Source organism: Anomalospiza imberbis, chromosome 1, assembly GCF_031753505.1.
Source record: "Anomalospiza imberbis isolate Cuckoo-Finch-1a 21T00152 chromosome 1, ASM3175350v1, whole genome shotgun sequence".
Classification (NCBI taxonomy): domain Eukaryota; kingdom Metazoa; phylum Chordata; class Aves; order Passeriformes; family Viduidae; genus Anomalospiza; species Anomalospiza imberbis.
The window spans coordinates 107539258-107554499 of record NC_089681.1 but is presented as its reverse complement, the minus strand read 5'-3'; the positions used below and the strand labels follow the sequence as shown (position 1 = coordinate 107554499).

At 40.6% G+C, this 15242-nt stretch overlaps 1 protein-coding gene across 10 annotated transcripts in view; it reads right to left on the bottom strand.

Moving 5' to 3' along the window:
- Window positions 1–1940: 1940 nt before the first annotated feature.
- TRAK1 (trafficking kinesin protein 1) overlaps window positions 1941–15242 on the bottom strand; it is a 124221-nt gene continuing 110919 nt past the window's right edge. For 7 of the 10 annotated variants that reach the window (XM_068204490.1, XM_068204488.1, XM_068204489.1 and 4 more), the window contains 2 exons: window positions 8885–8987; window positions 1941–4915 (listed from right to left, as the gene is read on the bottom strand). In XM_068204490.1, the coding sequence (XP_068060591.1) occupies window positions 4117–4915; window positions 8885–8987 (902 nt within the window). In that variant the 3' untranslated portion in view covers window positions 1941–4116. Of the gene's footprint in view, window positions 4916–7516; window positions 7605–8884; window positions 8988–11038; window positions 11133–15242 lie in introns of those variants that run through there. The other 3 variants (XM_068204510.1, XM_068204518.1, XM_068204528.1) reach the window with 2 other exon arrangements.

The window sequence follows — 15242 nt, the reverse complement described above, 5'->3', positions numbered from 1 at the left end:
CCATCCTTGCTGCATGTGGGCTGGCAACATGCCCCAGCCAGATGTTCACAGCTGCAGCCCAGCTGTGCACATTTAAGCAAACCTGACAGCAGACCAGGCACTCCCCTCTCCAAGGCCTGCACAGAAGAATTTGCAAGTCAAACAAGATGAACGTTTCAGTGTCCCAGCAGAGCAGAGAAAGGCTTCTATGTGTGTTCAATTTTTGTATCCCCTAAGTTCATTAAAATTCCCTTAAAGAAAGAAAAAAATTGTGTGCTATATGCTTGTTAAAGCTTTATTCATTTCTAAGTACCTGTGTCAATTGAACAGCAATTGGATTCGGCACAGCTTGAAACCTATTTCAGCAGGACAAAGATCTCTGTCATCTTTTAAACACAAACATTACTGGCTCAAGTACATTCAGTTCTCACACGAAAGCCCACTGCCTACATTATAGCCAAGGACAGTAACTTTCAGGTCTTTTCTTTTCCTTAGCATTCTGTGGTTCAATTGGCTTGTTAAGTGAATTAAAGCAGGTCTGAGCAGCACCCAGTGAGATGTGCTAGCACAGCTGAATGAGGCTAATTCTTCACTGTGAATACAAGCCACAGGCAGCAGGTGCTGTCTGTACCAAAGGAAGGCAGGACACATCTCACTGGCATGGCTGGACTACTCAATTCAATGCAGAGAGCTGCCAGGAAATGTGTTCAGGGAGTTGGGAGGAGCTCTTAAACAGCTGTGCACAACAGCAGTATGTTGTGGGGCCATCCAATGCTTAGGATACATGTAAAAGGAAGAGAGAAAGAGTCTCAAAAGGTGTTTTTAGCCAGTCTTGGCTCTCCTGTGTTCCAGGATCCATCTACAGCCCAGTTTTAGACACAATCCTCAGCACCTCATCTTCCTCTCCTCCAACCCAGCTTTCAGAGGGGGATTATCAGAAGCGAAGATGGATCCAGAAATGTTTCTCAGATACTTCAATATTGCAAGGGTGGAGAACAATTTCAGCACTCTCTCTTCTGCGCATCTCAGAATCAGAGCTCTCACCTTCCCCAGTTTGGCACTTGCTTAACTCATCCTGTTCCCAGGCAAGGAGGGCTGGATGCACAATGCTTCTCCTCCCTGGATCCCTCCTGTTAACCATTAACTTTCCAACCATCACTTTCCCTCTGGCTCAGAGCTGTGCAGAGAGGAAAGATGAGTGTCTGTACTCACTGACAGTCCCTGGCTGTGCCCCTGGCATCAGCCTCTCTCACAGCTAGCGTAGGGCACTGCGTCACACTAATGCAAGCCCTCCACAAGTTTATTTTGGCATTACTGCTGTCCCATTTTCTCTCTGTAGCAAGTATGTGATATAAATGCTATTATTTCCCTCTCCACCTCATACACACACACACATCCTTCTCAATGAGGCTGTCTAATCTTTCTGAGTTACTGCCTGATTAGTCCCTCCTCCAGGGAGCTTTTCCCATTACTTAGCTTTCACCACGTGTGCAAGTTTTTTGAGTTCCTCACTACATGATGTTTCATCACTGTAATGTTCCCTTCCTCAGTAACGAAGATATTGGCTAACAGCAGACCTCAGTCCTGTTGAAAAACACAGGATGTTTCCTCCTTATTCTGTACTTTCACATTTTGTTACTACAGGTTTTGCACTGTATTAAGCACAGGAGAGTGCAAAATCCTCCTCAAAATACAGAAACCATACAACATCTAATTCTGCATTCTGAAAATTCAAATTAAAAAATCAAAAGGTACATTTGTTTCTCTTTTTTCTTTTGACTCAAGTTTCACTGATTTCAGCAAACTTAAAATCTGAAAACTTTCCAACCAGTTCTGTGTCTAAGAATTTAAAAAAAGATGGCCTCTTATTTTGCTTTAACTAAGAGATAAGAGCAAGAGATCAAGGTGGAAGATTCATCACCTTAAAAGAACAGGAAAAAGTTGAATAACACACAACAGTGCAACTTTTCTGTTATTTTATTGATATTAGTGAAGAAAAAAATTAAATTTCATCATTGTGATGTGTTACAATTGCTTTCTCTGGTGGGTGGACAGCTCTTACAGCTTATTTAAAGGCTAAATAATACTTTCCAATTGCATGATTACCTTCTACACTTTAAGTTCTCTTATGGTATTGCTTTCTTCCTCTGGGTATATAAAATGGTCCATTAAGTCCATGACTTTTTTTCAGAATCAACTATTATTCTATCTACTGGTTTAAGATACATTCAAATAAAAAGATACTTAAATTTACTTGCAATAAGTGCACACATACAACAGCAAACAGAGCTGATGGCATTTTACTAAAACAGTGTAAGTTCATAGAATAAATAGAAGTCTTCAAACACATGCTGTAACTGACTGATGTGTTTTTTTTTCTTTCTCAAAAAATATCCTTAGTGTCCATAGCACTACTGCAATGACTACTTCATTCAGAAAAAAACAAACCACCCACCTATCTCTCGTCACAAAGACTAGAAGACAGTTTCATTTATACAAGAAATTATCAGTGCTAATAATTTAGTAACAGTCTGGTACAAATGGCAATTCACGGCAATTATGTGTAGCGTGACAATGGCAACAAATGGGGAGCTTGATTTTAGATACCACAAGAAGTTCAAGGAAAAGAAGTGGATGCTAAACCCTCCCTGTTTTGCTCCTCTCCATACCCTCTTCAAAAAAATATTTATGTCTCAGCTCTGCTCTAGAAACAAGTTCCCTCCAGTCTGTTCCAGTTCCAAGGTATTTCAACTCTTTCTACAAGTACACAGCAGAAGGTCGGGAGAAACAGAGAAAAAATTGCTATACAATTAGGATTGCCTGGCAACTAAAGGTTGCATGAGGTCTTATGTTTCCTTTCTGAAAAAGTAGGGGGTTATATGTTTGTATGGCAGAAATTTTCCTCATTTTAAAAACACAGCGAAAATAAAGCATTCCCCCTACTTTTACCTATGCTAGGGTCCGATTTTGGATGAAGAATGTTTCTCTGAAAAAATACAACAGAAAATGGGTGGAGAATATTCTCACCCTGCTTACAAGGCCACGGTCTCTGACACGCATGAAACATGAAAATCAGCACGAGGGCTGCAAGCTGCTCTTTCCACCTGTACCATTCCCTTACTAAATGTTTTCTGTGGTTCTCTGCTGAGTTTCAAGGACTCACCTTTTCCTAATACTGGTTATGCTACATGTTCTTTTATAACATCCTTATCTGTCCATCTGTTCCACAACTGGGACTTCTAGGAAGTCACTGCCATGTTTACCTCGCGAGTTGTGAAAACTGTTTTCTTTGGGTGCACTGACAAAGCATGTTTCAGTGGCAGCAACACATAGTAAAGCATTTTCCCTTCCACAATCCAGTGCAGCACTGAAGAACAAAACAAAACAGAACAACAGAACAACAAAGAAAGAAGTTGCACAAAGTGTAAGTGTGCCAAAGGAAACAGCTGTGGTAGGAATACGTCAATATCCCAGGTACCCAGTAGGCCTGCTGACCTCAACACAGTATTAGTTCAAGTTTATAAATCCTGGGCAGGAAGCAAATACAGAACAGGAAAAAAAAAAATAAGGTTTCATCCATTCAGGCATAATTGCCAGGCACTCCAATAACTCAGCTCAACTCATCTACAGAGGCAAAATTTAAACTACCATATGTTAAACTGAGTGTTTTTTTCAGTATTTAACGAAGCACAAATGCTTCCATGCTTCAAGTGATGTAATGAGAGGTCTCACATAACACATTCAATAGCTTCCCATGCACCTTTGACTCAAGTTAGGCTAGCTACAGAATTCACGTTTTTCTAGTCAAGTTATTTTTTGTTGGTTTTGCTCTTTTGTTTTTTTTTCAGTGCATCTTAAAAAAAACTTTTCAAAAGGTTAGCAAGTTAACCTTAATACAGCAATCATAACATAGAGCCTTTTGCACTCGATTGAACAGTAAAATAATCCAATTAGTTACAACAGATCTGGTACATATTTACACATTTTATACAAAGTTTACACATTTCTCCCATTAGGCACAAAGTTGATTTGTCAAACTCAAGAGGCAATGAAGTGGTGGTGGGGAAAGGAAAAGGAGATTGGAGAAAGAATCTGAGTATTTTCATTTAAAAAGACTAGCTGTAAAAATAAAGTCCTTCATCGTAAGCTAGTTTGCTTCGGGAGCTTGGTTCCCATGAGGATCCCTGAAGTGAGGGACGTTGGGCCTTTCATCTGCATGCTGGAACCCACCATGGTGGGGAAGCTCCGATTCCGTCGGATGCCAGTGTTCAGCTGGATGCCCCCGATGGCACTGGTCACAGTAGGGCAGCCCAAGGGGAGACCGTCAGGTGCCAGGCCTCCAGGAACAAGGGCCCTCACTGGTCCCTGCGCCCCACAGAGAAGAGGTCCCTGGTCATCAGTTAAAGGAGCAGCTGACGTTTGCCCTGAACTCACAACTTTGGCAATACCAAACCTCCTGACTTTGTCCACAAGATTAAGGTTGGAAACAGACACGTCAGTTTGGCTCTCACTGTTCCTGATGTTCTTTTTATTCCTCACCTCCTTCAAGATTGAACTAGCCGGCTTCGAAGCCAAGAAGTTGTCATAAGGTGGGCTGGTGCACTTGAACTCAAAAGATGGGGGGGAAGAAGAAGGTGTCTGCATGGGTGAGTTTGGTGGAGTGGAAGGAATGATTGCCATTTTCGGGGAGTACGTGTTCAGCAGGGTGCTCCTGCTGGCTCTGTCCCAGCTCTGTGGATTGTACACTGCTGCCGAGATGCCCCTTTCCTTCAGCAGCCACACCAGTCCCAGGGATGTGCTCATCGTTGTCGTGGATTCCCGGAGGTTGGTGAAAGATTCAGCCAAACTCAGACGTCGAGGAGTGCAGGGTGTAGCCACCGGGGTGCCTTTCAGATTGCTAATGCTGCCACAAGCTGGAGTAGGTGCTGCGTTAAGGCTGAAAGCAAAGAAGGACTCAAATTATTCTCTCCACTAGAAATTTAAATTTACTACAGGCAAAATTTTTAACCCTGAGCAGGGCCTTTTATCCATCTGGAAAGTGCACAGGACACTGGCAGTTCCCAGCCCCCCACAAATGTGATTACAAGTGCAAAACCATCAGATCTCAAAAAACACATCTCTACTTTGCACACTTCAGAGCCCAGTCTCACAGGATTAATGCCACTGCCAACACCCAGCACCACATTTCTCCCAATAAACTATTTACAGGTTTGTGATCAACACCTTCACTTTTTCATCCTGATCTAGTGGCTGTCACAACTCCCAATTACTTCTAAGAGACAAGGAAATGGGGGAAACTGGACCAATGGTACAAGCAAGACATCTACTTTTTAGTGTCACTTCTGAGCACACAGAACTGAACACTCATTCACTAAGGCATGATGTACTTAGATGCCCAGAAACAAGGCATGTGGGATATCTATGACACTCCAAATTCATGTCTGTTTGAGAGAATCCCAAGAGCTCCATGTACCTTCTGAAAAAAAAATTAAAATTCCAACTTTTTCTAACCATGCACAAATTATGGTCTTTGCCGTAAGTACACACACAAATAAAAAAAAAGAATCCCACAGTAATATCTCCTAAGCACGGGTTCATCCCCTCTAATGGCATTTAAAGGGTCTCGAGCAATGCAACACTTGATGCTAACAAAGGATTCACTGATGTGAGCTCACCACTGTTCAAAGAAGGAAATCTACTCCCTCACCTTGCCAGGTTAGCAAGTAAAAGACACTCAGCAAAGAGTCAGACAGAAAGTAAAGCCAGTGCAAGACAGTGAGAAAACTAAGCAGCTGGGAGGGGAAGGAACAGGGGAGAGAGTGGGGTCTTCCCTTTTCAGCAGAGCCATGCTATTGGATTGGCTCAGACATAATGTGTGACTTTAACTTAATGGGGCTCTTTGCACCAAGAAAAGCATTTCAAAGAGCCGCTTGGAGACAATCTGGTTGGATTTCTAAGAGAAGACTCTGGCCAATGACTAAATTACATCTTTTTTCCCATATGAACAAAAGGGACTGAGATGATGTCTTGACTGGAATTTTCAGTTTCATTTCACCTTACATTAATGAACTTTGTGTAGCCAACAATACTGCGCATATCAAGTTAGACACCCTGGAATGCTTTGAGCTGCAGCTTTTGATGAGCTTAAAACATCATCTAGATCCATGGTTTACAGTGAGCAGCTGATGTGAATCCACATAACACTGGAAACTCTAGTCCTGTGGTCTAAAAACCAGCATATTTTTAAGGCACTTCTTAATTAAGAAAATATTAGCCTGATGCTATGAAATCTCAAGTCATGTCTTCTTTCCAAGACTAAACAGGATCTGACTAACATGATCTCTAACAACGATTTGGAACTGTACCAGCCTTTACCATAAGGAAGTGAAATTGAGGAAGTTGAATTGCAGCTGCAATTCAACAAAAGGAATCCCATATATTTCTCCTGGTGTACTCTAGTGAAACACTTATTTGAGGAAACCGGCAGATGTAATTAGAAATGCAGCCTTGCTAAGTGGCTCTGGACTCAGTCTCCTTGCACCCCCGTGTGTGCTGTGGCTGTCAGTGCAGGTGGCAGATGTGCTAAGGCACATCCTGATGTCCTGTCCTTTCTGCCTGGGCTGACGCAGCAGCAGGGGAGAAGGATCTCTCCCAGCACAGCTAAGGAGACCATGCACACCCACTGCAGCAGCGTACACACTCTGAAGGCAAGGCTGTGTGGAAGGAATTTAGTTTATAATTTTTCTCTTAAGCACTGATTAAAGCTAGACCCTCATAGTTCTGATTCCAGTGGAACTAAAGCGCAGTGACATCCCACTGTGCATCCACCACCACCCCAGCGGTGCATCTCCTATACAGCTAAATACAGAATACAGAAGTCTTGAAAAGCATGAGGGACAGAAAGAAAGAGAAGTTACTGCATGAACTGACTTACTACAAGGTATGACCACATACATTTCAGAAATCCAGACATATAATGTTAATTACCAGGCTTCCAAGATATCCTAGTGACAAGATGAAAATTATAGGACTCCGACAGTTTAGAGAGCTTCACTCTTTCCAGATACAGATTTTGGTTGCACAGACATGTAGATTAGTATTTCTACTAATTTTTCAGCACAGTTATACACTACAGTGCAATTAAAAAACAAGCCATCCCCGCAAGAAAGCAGTTGCAGATATTGCCTTTTTTTCCATTTGATTATTTTGGCATTGCTTTAACTGGGAAATATTTTTCCCATCAAACTGACCAACACTGCAGGGCCCTGGACACAATCACAGAAACAGACTCAAAGTGGCCTCAGCAGCTCAGCCCAGTGATGGTCTCAGAGTTAGATTGAGAAGAGAAACAAATAAAGGAGCATTTCATTTGGCTGGATGAAATTTAGTCAGGTTAGAGCAACACTTGGGGTAGCACAGGTTAAAATGTAACCAGGTAGGTAAATGCCAAACCTCTTGGGGTTAGCTGGTGCCACACACACTAGCATTCCTTGTACGTGACCCTGCCAACACAGATGCTGCTGGCAGTGCTGCTCACCCCCGACCACGCTGGGTCACAGTGTCTGCCCTATACCTCCTCTCATCACAACGAGACATAACGCAGTTTCTCGTCCTCCTCACATGACCTGTGAAGAATCATTTATAGTTGGTAAGGAGGAGCTCCTTAAACATCTGCTGAAAACATAATTTTGTTTATTTTGCTCTTTGTTCTCCTGAACGAATTATGAACTTCCATTTAACTAAGGCAGCTGAAAATGCACTGAATTTAGCTGTCTTTTCCGTCTGATTTGTTAGATGTAGTACTCAAAGAGTTTATTATGATCACAACTGACAGCAATTCAACAATAACAAAAAAATTAAAATAGAACTGCAGCCATATAAGAGGATCTCTTCAGTAATTGTGCTGAAGGGAAAGACAGAAAAGAGTAAAGAAAAAACAGCCAGGCCACTAATAACTTAGTTCACAAAGTGAAGCAAAAAAATTACATTTAAATGTCATCTATTTCCTTTCCACCTGACAGGTTTTTTATATTCAATACCCTTACTTTTCATGCCCTTCATAGGCAGTCAGTGCCTGTCTCATGTCTAAACAGTGTAGGCATAACACCTCTGCATGGGGACCTACACCGTGGTACACTCCCACAGAGGAGCAGGAAGGGGCACAGAAAGCATGAGACATTGTCCTTTTAAACAGAAAAGAACATTCTGTAAATCCTGATTAGCTAAGGGAGAAAAGCTTCCTCTTTGGTAGGAAATTCACACCAACCTCTTCTGGTTCTCAGATAATCACCTTCCCTAAGGCCACGGAACAGCCTTCTGTGGGCGTGCAGTGTCTACACTGCCAATTGCTATTGTATCACCAGCTCGTTACTTTCAATCTGGCAACTATGAGATAATTTCCAACAATTACACCAAGAAACAAAGTAGACATCTCTCGGTTTCCATTTAAGGCACATGTCCTCCTCCATGCCTCACCCAGCTCCTGGATTTCTTAACCTGCACATCCCTTTTTCTTCTGAGAGGAAATATTTAGTCTTCCTTCCTGGAAAAACCTCTCATCTCTTTTGATAAGAGAAAGATGCATCCTGTGCATTCACATATGAGGACTACAACTAGTCTAAGATGAAGAGTAGCCTGGTTTGGATATCAGAAGCCAATAAGTTATGTCTGATCCTGCAATATCTTAACTAGAGACAACAAAATTTAATAAACTTTGATTGGCTTTTTAAAACATCACACATGCCTCCCAAATTCAGGCTGTGGTAACTCAAAATGGGAGGAGTAATTGGTACATGTGTTGTAATTCACCAGTGCAGTCAATGCCTATGCTTATGCTATTGTTTTGCATTTGCTTAGAGGGGAAACTGATAGAGCTGAAGGCTTTGTCATCATGAGAATCCCTTACCTTGGCGTGACTCGTGTGAGTTCATCGGAGGGGTGCAGAATGCGGCAGGTGGTGAAGGTGAAGGTGGAGTTGGTTTGTGACATGCACTTCCCAGGATGAGGTACTAAATTAAAAAAAAGCAAATTCTTTGCATTTAACACAGAAAAGGGGAAAACCAAACTTCTGTGTGCTGATAAGACAGATGCGAAAAGTGACGAGGCACCTTGATGGGATCAATGCAAGAAAAGTGAAATGGCCAAGTATGAGTGTTAAACAGACACTTGTTCTCCAAGATAAACACCTCTAGGACTCCAAGGCCAGTGCTAAAAAGGTCTGCTGAAACTTGCCCATGATCACAAACACTGCAGATTAAGTCTTGTTCAAACCAAATTTAGGCCAGGTAGTGTTTGAAATGCTAGTCCTTATCTAAATTAGCAACTCGCATCAGTGGGAAATTACAAGCAAAATTTTCTAGTACCAGCTCTGGAGCACCAGGATTTTCTAAATGCTTGTGCCTTTCAGCTTTTAGATTGATCCACAAAAAGGTATCCCCATTACTTCTCAGTAATGGATCCATCTGGCTAATGCTACAGGAATATAGATTGTTGGGTTGGGGAGGGGAGGGACACGCATTAATTGCTGTTTCTCTGACTTTTCATATCCACAATATGGAAAGTGGTAGTTTTTTGGATCCACTACTGCACATCTGTGACATTTCTCTTGTGCGTGTGATTAGGTTCTTTAAAAATGTGTGTCCTCAGCTGCATAGTATAGCAGTTTTTGAATATTTGTAGACAGTGTAGTAAGCAAATTTCCTAACAAATGTGGCTGTAAAACTGCCACTCTGGTGATAGATCAGTGATTTGGGAAAGAAGCAATACAGCTTAGTTTTAAAAATGAAGGACTTAGGCCAACTTCTTTCTTCTTAGTAGAAATACCTCTGTGGCTGTATTAGCCTGCTATATAATGCAGCTGTGGTCACTGCAAAATAACTACAGAATTTAAGAGCCATGCATCTGAAAAGCTGGTTGAAAACACCCAGAGTTAAATATTACATCAAAGATATCATGATTGCATAGGTTCTCTTACTTAGTAACCAAACTTAGCAGTGGTCAAAAGAACATGCACAATAAAAACCATGTGCAGCTCCCTCCCCGCCAGTCCTACCCAACCCTCTGAGCCATTCCCTGATTAAGCCACATTTTAATACCACAGTACACAACTATTCAACACATTGCAAAAGACAGACAGATTGACCAGCTGGACCAGACACCATTCTGAACTCCCAGAGCAGCTCAGCAGAAGCAAGGCAAGTCTTAATTGTGGCTGTGTTCCCTTTTCCATATATAAAGTATCACAGCTCCAAAACAGTGTGTGTGGTTAGGTAGCCCTTTAAGAACACAAATAAGCAGTGTGGGAAGGGCAGAGCATGGGCAGTGTGGACAGTGGAAGCGGAAGTGGCTTAGCATACAGTGTGAGGAAACTTCTAGTCAGCGCTGGAATGTACGGCTGTACATTAGAGAAGGATATTTCTGAGGACCCACTGGAGTGTCATGTTAACACACTCAAATGTTAGCACGGCATAACATAACAACAATCTCTACTTCACCTCCAGAGATGACAATTAGGATGCTTCAGGAATCCAGTTGCTTTAGAGATTAGTGTGAGCACTACAAAAGCTATTACAAGGGAGCACAGCCTAGCAATCATGATTCTCTCCATATTGTAGAGAGTTATAAGAAAATCTGGAGAAAGAACTCAAATAACTGGACATGAAAAAATTGGTTATTTAGAGAAACACAGGACTTTAACATAAATCAATTAGAAACAAAGCAATTATCCCTGGATGATGAATAGAGAACAGAATAAAGCAATGCTGGTTTAAGATTGCAAGCTCAACCCAAAGCACATAGCTGTAATACAATCAGTGCATTTTCCCCATTTGTAATATCCACTGGGCATCCCCTCAGATTGGAGACAGGCACACTGAAGAAACATAGCTGGATTAGCAAAAGCAAGACTCATTGCTATTAATGAGTCAAAGATAGGAGAAGGCTGCTAAAAGTAGAGAAATCACTAACTCTAATCAGAGGAGACAAACTGAAGTGGTGAAAAAAATCTATCAATTTCCAAAGATGTATTTCACCCTCAAATACCACTAAGAAAGTCCTGTACCAGCTTCATCCTTCATCAGCCAACAATGGGTTGTATCATACTGCTGTAGCATTTTCCATCATTTGGACACAGTAAAAAGAGTGAGAACCTGTTGCTGTAAATGAACAAAGTTTATCAAATAGAAACAAAATTATTAATTTCTAATTTAGTAATTTTACATAGGAATTATTATCTCCTGAGGTGGTATAAGCTCATGAGGGAGTAGTACATTTTTCTAATAAGAAAGAATATCTTCACATTTACATATGTCAAAGTATTCTCTTGAATATAAACATCTGCTGCATGTAACTGTCTGAAACCAAATGTTTTACTTATACCCTCTTTTCCAAAGTAGTCGTAGTTTAACAACAAGGCTTCATATCTGTATGAAAAGAAATCTTTACATAATACAGTGCTTAACAAAATTTACAGAAACAACATGTCATTTCATCCATCTTGAACCCAGTGCAAACTCTTAGTGCATTTTCCTCATAAATTAAAATTAAATCTAAACCTAAGATTTCTGCTGTATCATGTTTTAGCACTGAGGAATTAATGATTCTTCACCTAATTAAGTTTTCTCAAAAAATTCACAGGCTTTATGGAAAAATGCAAACCATCATAGCTGACAGGGACTCTTCTGTAGGAACAAACATATCGTAAAAACACCTTTTAAAATACTGAGAAAAAAAAAAGGCAGGTTCCAGTCAAAATGAGTGCAGAGAGCTCCATCTTCTGGTAGAACAAACAGGATTTTGCTCACAAAACACAAAGCTGATTTTAGGTATCTCAGAGCTGTCTCGGATCCAGCTTCATGACTCAGAGCCTGTGGGCCATTCTACTAGTGTAAACAGCAAAATAGATATATTCAGGGCATGACCTTCTGCCCAGGGAACTCTCAAAAGGCCATTCTATCTGGATTTTCAACCAGCTTGTGCAGAGGAAGCTACAAAGTTACAGTAGGTAAACAAGTGGCCTGTCCCACCCAAAAGAAGATGTCAAGACAAATTAAATTCGAGGAAGATGTGTAAGGGGTAACTATACAAAGACACCATTAACTTTTGTACCATTGGATCAAAATCCAAATTTGTTGTTATGCTGAAATAACAGTGAGGAGGCAGAGAGCTCAAGGCTACCAATAAATCTTTGCATTTTATACAAACACATATTCTAGCACATACAGATTTATTAGGAAATTAACTTCAAAAAAGTTGGGAAATCTTTAGAGTATGGTTTGATCCAGACTGGCACAAAGTCAACACTTGAGTACAACAGTGAAGCAAGCCACTCCACTCCATCTTTTTTTTTTTTTTTTGGCATGTTTCAAGAAAAGGAGGGAACCTGGTTCCTTGCTATTTGAGCAGGGAGCTCACTGGAATTAGGGCATCTCTTTAGCACAGGCTGTGGAAACAGGGATGGAATGACAATCAGACTGAGGCACCCTTAGAGCAACAGACGGCGTTTTAAAGCATTAGAAGTTTATTGCTGCATAGAAAAGTTCTGCCTGCTTTAAAAGAGGGTAACAAAGGACCATTAGGAGACCTTTTTTTTTTCCTACTGTGTGATCATCTAGAATACAGTCTATGGACTTCAATTTTGCCAGTTTGTGCCATTAATTCCATTCTTGGGTGAGGTGAAATTACTGGAAACTAGGTCACAAAACCCCACTAGGATCCACAGGACAAGACAGTGGCTTCATGCAGTGTCTAGATTTAGTAGAGTTCATCTCCTTCAGGTAGCTAAAGGTGAGAGCTCTGATATCCAGTGCTACCTGTACTGAGAATGCCTGGCTGACAGAATAGGGGGAATATAGATTAAGCTGAATCTGATGCCTGGGTGAACCACAACAAAAAGAAGGAGATAAGTGATTAAAAAAACAGCTGTAAAATGTGAACATGATGTTCTCCTAAGGGCGCAACCATGAATACTCAAAACCTCCAGGAATCCATACATCTGCACCAGGAGCATGGCTTTTGTTATGTTTCTTAAACAACAAAATTATTTTCTGAAAACCTGATTTTCCAAAATTTTAATTTATTTTGCCTTTGGAAACAGGAAGAGTGGAAAAACTGAACAAAGGCAGGTATTCTTTGGACAGGGCGTTCCTTCTGGCTGAGATCACTTTCTCATACGTTTGTAACCATTGAGCATAGAAGTAAAAAGATTTCGAAGTATTCAATGTGGCTTTAACATAAGTTTACGCAGGCTAGGATCCCCAAATAAAAATTCAAGCATTTTAACAGCATAGAAAGCAACTGCTGACAGCTTTTCTTAAAAAAATAATTACTGTGAAAATATTCATGCCATTTAAAAATAAAATATATTTAAATATGCATCAATACCTTAGTTCTAGAAGAATTACAAAATTTATTGCTTTTCTGTACAATGATAACTTTTTAGAAGCATGTGTAGTAATGCTGCTAAAAACAACTCAAACATAATACATTCATTATGTGTTCTTGTGATTTTGGGCCTCTATTTGGAAAGCGCTCCATGTCATGGTTAAGGTCTAAGCATGAAGTACAAGAGTGCTGATCCCGTTACGCTGTGCGCATGTCTATTCAAAGCAATCCATCAGCGGAACTAACAAACGCAAGTACTGAAAGACCAGTTTATGCATCCAATACTAGCAGGCAATTAAGTATACACTGCATCAAGTGTAGCCCTTCCAACTTCAAAATTAGAACATTCATAACATTATTAAGTGCTTTGAGTGGCTGGTATTTCGTTTGTTTCTTTAAGGGAAACATGAAAGCCAGTGAATTAAAAAACACAACAAACCAAACAAAAAGCCAACCCAAACAACCCCTCCTCCAAAACAGATTCTGTACAGTTTTATAATATACTAGTTTCTTTCACAGAACAAAAAAACCCATATTGAGGTTACTAAAATTTTGTGCTGCAAAAAGTACTTGCTCCAGATGATTTTAAGAACACTGTGTCCTGTAACTTCTCTACAATTGCACTTATGCTGAGAGTCTACACAAGTGATACACAAAACTCAACCTACTCCTGTGTATTAGGCTAGAACTGCTAGAACTGCAACTTTACAATCCTCCCTAAAGTTAAGTCTACTCACACACAGTATGTGGCTCCAAGAGACTAACTGCAGAACATATGTCATATGTGTGCTAACTTCTCCTGAAATGTTCAGTGCCATAATTGGGATAGAATACGCATTTATGGTGAAGAAGCTATTTTATAGATCAATGGGTACTACAGGTTTGAACATATGGACAAGAAAATACAAAGAACATAACTTCTCCTTTTTTAGTCAGAATGATTTCTGACTCTAACTATCCCAAGAATAGGATATCTATCACAATTGTCCTGAATACACTTGTTTTGGCTACAAAGTATTTTTGGCACCAGCAGTGTTTGCTCTCCTGAGCCGCGAAGTTAAAGTAAGTGCTTGGGCTCATTTTGAGCAGCACTCTGCACACATAAAATGGCAATATGAATAGAACTTGTAAGTACTGTGACAGAGAACATACCCAGTGCAAAAAAGGCAAGATACAAACCTCAGAGCATACAATCAACTGAAGCAGAGATCTGCCCAACAGAATAAGATGATCTACACCTGCTGGGAAGGTCCTTTGTAGGCACTGTATTGCTAAAGACTTTTTGGTCTGAGGCTGGAAGACCTGTAGCTCTAGACTGGCACACTTTATGGCCTGCCAACAGCAAGTGTGAGAAGATACCTTCTGGCTTTTACAGACCTCTTGAATGAGATTTTTCCACAATGGAGCTATCCTGGATTACAAGCAAAGGCACTATTGCTAGAGACTGTATGCAAGATTTTTCTTTCCTTCCCTTTTTATTTTACTTCCACATTCTCTAGCAAGAGTTTATTCTGTATGTTGCCAACTGGAACCAATTCCCAACTGGAATCAGGCAAGCAATGATGGTGTAACCTTGTACTCATGATGGGCTCATGTTGAGGTGCCGCATGTTCATACACACCCCTACTTGCCTTGAATTTCCTACAGAGAAATCTAGAAGAAAGAATGCTGAGGAGAAGCAATGAGAAGCAATGGCTGCACAATATTTAAATACAAAATAAATTCATATGCTAAGCGTGCACCTCCTTCTCCCAAAAGATATTCTTCAGTGGGCAGATTGTGGATCCTAAGAAGTACTGCTCCATCAGTAAGTGCCTATTCTGAAAAAAACCACAATAATCTCCTCCTTGTACAATGCCTAACAAATTGCTTCAACAAAAAGC